The sequence below is a fragment of the Danio aesculapii genome, chromosome 13 (genome assembly GCF_903798145.1).
Source record: "Danio aesculapii chromosome 13, fDanAes4.1, whole genome shotgun sequence".
NCBI lineage: Eukaryota > Metazoa > Chordata > Actinopteri > Cypriniformes > Danionidae > Danio > Danio aesculapii.
Genome location: NC_079447.1, coordinates 29,725,041 through 29,732,399, shown reverse-complemented (window position 1 = coordinate 29,732,399; position 7,359 = coordinate 29,725,041). Strand labels below are relative to the sequence as shown.

The window sequence follows — 7,359 nt, the reverse complement described above, 5'->3', positions numbered from 1 at the left end:
TCCCTCATATGTGCTTAGCTGCTTGGCGAAGTGTTAGTGTGTGTTAGTGTGTGTGTGTGTGTGTGTGTTTGCATTTATCTGTGACTGTCTGTCACAACAGCTTAATCCATCTTGGCAAACTGAGGCAAATGGGAAATCCACTGATTAGTATTCGTGGCCGTAACCAAATTTCCCTTCCAACTTCGCTGTCTGCAGTGGTAAACTTGTGTTTGTCCTGGATGTTTATTATAGCAGAGTTACAATTAGCATAAACATTTTACCTCTATTTTCAAGTTAAAGGGGTAGTTCTTAGGGAAAAAAAATGGAAATTGGTTGTTCGTGGGTTTGGGTTGATTAATTCAGGTCATGTTTATTTCTATAGCGCTTTTACATTGTAGATTGTGTCAAAGCAGCTTAACATAGAAGTTCTAGTAAATTGAACCTTTGTCAGTCCATTTTTCAGAGTTGAAGTTCATGATGATGATCAAGATGTAGGTGAGTTTTTTCTTCTTTAGTAGAATATTTTAAATGATTTTTAGCTATAATGCTTGTTCCTGGTGATTCATAAAGTACAAGTCTGCTAAAGTCTGCAAATTACAGATGACAAATAAGTAAATAAGTAATAACTGGGGCTTTGGTTAACTTCTTAAGTAGTGAACATTAATGTGAACATTACCTTTAATCCACAGCTGCCGTAAAAGTCCTCAGTTTGTCATCAGGAACCACAGATATTAATTTTATTTAGCTTGTTTCTCTCTCTCTCTCTCTCTCTCTCTCTCTCTCTCTCTCTCTCTCTCTCTCTCTCTCTCTCTCTCTCTCTCTCTCTCTCTCTCTCTCTCTCTCTCTCTCTCTCTCTCTCTCTCTCTCTCTCTCTCTCTGATGGTAGCAGTTGGCTTACGTTTTATGAATAATACCAAGGTTTCATCTAGAAATCTTCTTTCCCTTTATTGCATGGGCACTGTGAGTCTGTGGACATGTTTGAAAATGTAAAAAATGTACAAATGAATTAAAAAAAAATTAAATAGTGTTTTTTATATTTAAAAAAAGATTGAAATGAATTATCAAACATTTTATTAAGATAAACTCATTCTTGTGAAAAAGCACAATTAAAAAAAAAAATTATGTATCAGTATAATTTAATTCTGACATTATTATTAATCTAATTCAAAATTCAAAATCTCTAGAATAAAGATTATTCTAATTCAAAATCCGATTAAAGTAAATAAATGTAGATTAAAACCGAATAAATAAGTATAAGTAATAATAAAATGAGCTTTTTGGTCAAAACAAATCAGTAGATGTGCAAATAAGTAGAAAATCAAATATTTCCTTAAAAATTTGCATCTATTTAAAGTAAACATTTTAGTACCACTTTAAGTATCAAGTGTCACTATTAACCAGTGGCTGTCTGTCTGTTATTAAGATATTGACTGTTTATTAGTACTTATAAAGTACATGTTCAGCATGATCTTATTTTACAGCCTTATATTCGCTACTTTAACCTAAGTATTTAATAACTATTAATAAGAAGCAAATTGAAAGTTTGAGCTAAAAGTCATTGTTAATGGTTTGATAATAGCGAGAATTGTACTTTTAAAAATAAAGCGTGATCAAATTTTTCTCAGTTTAAAATTATTAAAGGGTTTTTATACAAGAAACCAGATGCACATGATCTATTTGATGAATATTTGTTTGTCCGGTGCATTTGAAAGACTGAAACGCCCTGCTTTAAAGCATATGAAGAACCATTAAGAGCAAAAAAGTGTTGGCGAAGAATGAGCTGGCTGCCTAATGTTTTTTTCTAAAGCAAACATGCATAAAAGTCCAACACAATAGCCATATTTCAATGAAGCATTCAGGACCATGGACAGCTCGGCATTAAGTTCACAGAATGCCCTATTCAATTCTATAGACAATATCTGACATTTGCATGCAGTTTGCTCCCTGCCATGACCAATCCAGATAGAGCTGGGCGGAGAGAGAGTACAGATTCAGACTCTGAGGAGGGAGGCTTTCCATCAGAGACTCCAGGAGATGAGTGCACTGCATTGATATCTTCCACGTTGCGCGCGAAAACCACACGATCCCTCCCCGATATTACGCAGTCTATTTAAACGCAACATCCACACACCCATTCCATCACTCACCACTTTGGCCGTCTCACCTGCACGCGCGGTGCCCAGGAGAGGATTTCAGTGATGGATCAGGACAAGTACCTGCCGGAGCTCGTGGCCGAGAAGGAGAGCTTGGACTCGTCGTTCGTGCACGCGATGCGCCTTCTGGCTGAAGGTAAAAAACTACGATCTGCTTCTGCCGTCATGTTCAGGCTCAGCTCTGTTTGCTGTGGCGTCGCTGCTGTACAGTGTTTGTGGCGTTATCACGTATACAATATTCATTAATCATGTATGAAACTGATATATAGACGCCAATATTTCAAGCGCGTAACAATGAATCATGCCTGTCAGGTGATTATGCTCTTTATTTGTGTTTTGAGATAATCATTATTTTATAAAACGAGTTTTTTTTGCAGGCAAATTCGGTCTTTTATATATATTTTATGTATGTATTGTGTATGTGTAGGAATGTCTTTTCAGTTGTTGGTACTGTTCAACTTATGAGCTAAAAAAAAAGAGACATTTTTTTGCAGCACAAACCACAAAATAATATGTTTGGCTGAAAAAAAAGTTTACGTTATCTTTCGCTTTTAACAAAGGAATTTAATTAATCTCGTTTTGATGAAGTTACTGGATCAAGAAAACTGGCAAACGCGGTTCTGTAATGAAACCTGTAGTGTTAATCCAGCTTACTCATTAATGCGTGGTGTAATTGGTCTATTAAGCTCAATTTCTGTTTCATATAATCGATATGCTCATTTTACAACAACATTAAAGGATTTCCTGAATTTTTCTAAACATAGACAAGGATTTGAAAAGTAATTTTTATCTCATGAACTTTTTGTACACTACCCAAAAACTAAAAATTACATCTAAAAAAACCTCCCTGTTTGTAATATAAAAAACTAGCCTATTATATAGATTGTCGACATGCCGTTTGTGCGCATGCACAGCCGCAAAAACTGATAGCGACAGAAAATTCGCGTGAAGATTCGCTTATTAAAATACAAGTGCCAAGAGGAACTAAAAAAGAGTGCAAAGGGTTAGATTAAACAGTTGAAATGAGAATTAAGGAAATTTTCACAGTATGTTTGATAAATTTTTTTCTTCTGGAAAAAGTCTTATTTGTTTTATTATAGCTAGAATAAAAGCAGTTTTTAATTTTGTAAAAAGCAGTTTAAGGTCAAAATTATAAGCCCCTTTAAGCAAATTTTTTTTCGTTCTACAGAACAAATCATCGTTATACAAAAACTTGCCTAATTACCCTAACCTGCCTAGTTAACCCAATTAACCTAGTTAAGCCTTTAAATGTCACTTTAAGCTGTATAGAAGTGTCTTGAAAAATATCTAGTCAAATATTATTTACTGTCTTCATGGCAAAGATAAAATAAACCAATTATTAGAAAGGAGTTATTAAAGCTATTATGTTTAGAAATGTGTTAAAATCTTGGGGGAAAAGTAAACGGGGGCTAATAATTCAGGGGGTTTAATAATTCTGAATTTAACTGTATATTTTTTCTTCATGCTATGAAACAAAATAATTTTTATCAAGCATCGAACCTGCCTGGTTGACCTTTTGATAAAGGAGGTTACTTAAAAAATACAAATCAAATCCAAATTTACCTAGAATGGTGTCAGGAACACAATTTACCTAAATAAATTGGTCGAAAAACTATTTTTTAGAGTGTATGGTTATACCTTCTATATGCTAAAATTAAGATCAAATTAAGTTTTGATTAAACATTGATTATTATTGACATAATAAGCCCAGGGCTTCACGGTGGCACAGTGGGTAGCACGATCACCTCACAGCAAGAAGGTTGCTGGTTCCAACTGGGTCAGTTGGCATTTCTATGTGGAGTTTGCATGTTCTCCCCGTGTTTGCGTGGGTTTCTTCCGGGTGCTCCGGTTTCCCCCACAGCCCAAAGACATGTGCCATAGGTGAATTGAATAAGCTAAATTGGCTGTAGTGTATGAGTGTGAATGCAAGGGTGTATGGGTGTTTCCCAGTGTTGGGTTGTGGCTGGAAGGGCATCCACTGCGTAAAACAAATGCTGGATAAGTTGGCAGTTCATTCAGCTGTGGCGACCCCTGATGAATAAAGGGACTAAGCCCAAAAGAAAATGAATGATAATAAGCCTTCTCATGAACATGTACAAGATGTATCACATAGCTGTAACAAAACACAGCTTAAGCAATGTATTTCAGATTCACAAACAAATAGAAAGCACTCTCTTATGGATTTTTTATCGCAAACTGTAATGAAATGTAACCAGAGCAACATATTTTACTTTTGCAAAATGTAGCTCAAGGCACGTATTTCCAACGAGCTTGGGTTGCAAAAACCTTTTATAAATTTTAGTCTTTAAATCTTCTCTGTTGGTCAAATGTTAGGTTATCTTTATTGATTTAATGTTCAGGACTGGGAGTTGCGTAAATATTTCATAGCCTACCCCAGTGTCCGTGTACGAGGTCATAAGGACAGTCCAACATGGTAGCAGTGCGTATAATCAGAAGTTTGTAGAGTTGGGATAAGATTAAAGCAGTCCTTGACAACTCATCAGATAGTAAGCAGAGTAATTAAGAGGCAATTACGGCTATTACAAAGTACTCACACTGGCTCAGATTATCTCAAGTGCAGGGGAGCACAGTGGGGTGTGCGCTGTTGAATAAGCATGCATGTAATTAAATGACAACAGTTGTGTCTGGTCCAGAAAAATGTAAATAAACACTTTAAACATGTATAATGCGTGTTAAATTAGTGTTGCACATGCAACGTCATTTAGTTTCTCACATGTTTGGAATACCTGCAACATCTGTTCATACAGTTCATGTCATCTTGTGTTGCATCAATCCATGAAGGTCACATTCATTTTCACATAACGTAAATAAACAAAAAAAACCTCTTTACTCAAGCACATGATAATACGGCATTGTCTAAAGGATTACTCTGATTATTCAAATGAATGTGATCAAACCAGGAATATATTCCATCTGAGAGCTCGTAAAGGCAAATGAGATGGTAATTCTGCTCCTGAAAATCTGGAACCTGAAACTGTGTGTTTTGGAAAGGAAAAGGGTAACTAACGTGTCCAGTAAAACCTCTTTATGTTCCTCAAAATAATTAGCCACAATCTTAAAAAGAATCAAGATAACGCGTCTCTTCACAAAAGGAATAATAAGTCATTTGTATGCTATCTTTCAAATTAACCTAATTGGCCACGGTTATGAAATCCTGCATATTGCTTACATCACCTTTATTCAGCCAGAATATTTTGCCTAGGCACAAAAAGGCTTATTGAACTGGAATTAATAGTAATTAGTGGCAGTCTAGTATAATATTTGGTCTCCTTTTTTGGGTCACTTTTAATCTAAGAAGACATCAAGTGTCTTAAAAGACTTCATTTTTTATTGTTTCTCCCAAGATATGGAGAAAAAAAGAGTGTCTTTTGTATTTATTTGAATTTGATTATCTTTGGTCTGTTTAGCTGTTATATAATTATGTCATAATGTAAATATTGCCCTTCATTACCAAACGGATAAAAGAAATAAAATGTTAAACTTGATTATCTCTCACACTGGCTGCAAAATAATAAGGCTGTTCCAGTAGTGGCAAGGCTTTAAAAAACAAAGCTGGTGGTTTGTTACATTTCATGCTGAGCCACTGGTACCCTGCCAGTGTTTATTTACCCGAGCACATATTTTATTTATTTCAGAATGTTGTATGATAGTCAGTCCTCTTGGCACCGCATGTACCTTTAGGGCCAGTGAGAAGTACACCCGAATCTTTAACACAGAAATGTCTCTGGCCCATGAACAGATCATTTTGACTTGTGTTTTCTTGTTAAAGATTTAAAAATCGACGCTGTCTTGGATATTGAGGGAACTGAAGTCAAATGTTTCAATCTCAAAGTTTGGGTTAAAGAAGAGTTCAGGCAAGGAGTCTTCCACGGCTTACTTATTTTGGAACAAAATTTGTCACACCCTTTAAGAGGGAAGTGATTAATATTACAACGGCGATCAATACAAGCGTAACTTATCCTAAACACCAGGAGGCCTGGAAACAACTGACGAGTAAGCACTTTAGCTAATGGTCCGTGCCTGCTGTGTATCTCTAATGTCTAGACTTCACTGAAGCTGCACAATTCCAGTGCAATATATTCACTGGGAAAGATCTTCCGATTGCATAAATAATCTACGTTTTTGTTTTGATGTGAAAAAAATAAGGCATGCTTATCAAGATCTATTTTAATTCAACAAAGTGATGTTTGGAGGATTGTTTATTCTTTTGGGGAAATACAGGGAAGCTTTTGATAATCTGCTTGATCTTTGGCTGTTTTCCAGGAGATCATTCACCTTGCAGCAGATTTAACTCTGGAGTTCATCATATGTTGTGAATTAAACATTCGTTCATATTCTTTTTAGCTTAGTCCCTTTATTAATCAGAGGTTGCCACAGCGGAATAAACCGCCAACCTATCCAGCATATGTTTTACGCAGCGGATGCAACCCATCACTGCGAATCATTAATACACACTTATTCACTCACATACACTACGGACAGTTTAGCTTACCCATTTTACCTATACCGCATGTCTTTGGACTTGTGGGGGAAACTGGAGCACCCGGAGGAAACTCAGTCGAACACTGCAAACTCCACACAGAATTGCCAACTGACCCAGCCGAGGCTCGAACCAGTGACCTTCTTGCTGTAAGGCAATCGTGCTGCCCACCATGACGCCTCCTGAATTAAAAACATTACAGTTTTCTAGATTCATGATATAACATGATTCTCTTTTGCATTATTTCCAATTAGAATCTTACTGCATTAGTTCCAAATGATTTTGTGAGAGGATTTCAGTTATTGCACTAGTCCTTTATCCAAAGAGTTTTTGCAGGGTTTCTATTCACCTTATTCTCCGCGTATGAGTGGGCGCAGCCATTTGAATCATTTTGGCTTGAGACTACCGGTCTCATTCACTTCCATTCATTTTTAAATGTTAAAAACAGCTTGTTTTGCTGCTTGGTGTTGCAAACTGATATGTTCTTATTATATTATTCTACTTTGTCTGTATTGTCATGCAAACACTTGTTTGTAGATTAATTAGTGTGACCATTTTCTGCCGTTTATTATTCCTAGTCATTTCTCCCATAGACAGCTGAATCGGATGTTCTAAAACTATCGCAAAAATGAGCGCACTTCCGCATTGAAGAATAAGGTCAATAGAAGAACCCGGTTTGGGTGCCTCAAATAACTATTCAGTTTT

At 36.1% G+C, this 7,359-nt stretch overlaps 1 protein-coding gene across 1 annotated transcript in view; it reads left to right on the top strand.

Moving 5' to 3' along the window:
* Positions 1-2,014: 2,014 nt before the first annotated feature.
* The window catches only part of khdrbs2 (KH domain containing, RNA binding, signal transduction associated 2), a 119,019-nt gene continuing 113,674 nt past the window's right edge, over positions 2,015-7,359 (top strand). Inside the window, exon 1 of the mRNA XM_056470296.1 lies at positions 2,015-2,268. Within this exon, the coding sequence (XP_056326271.1) occupies positions 2,178-2,268 (91 nt within the window). The 5' untranslated portion in view covers positions 2,015-2,177. The remainder of the gene's footprint in view (positions 2,269-7,359) is intronic.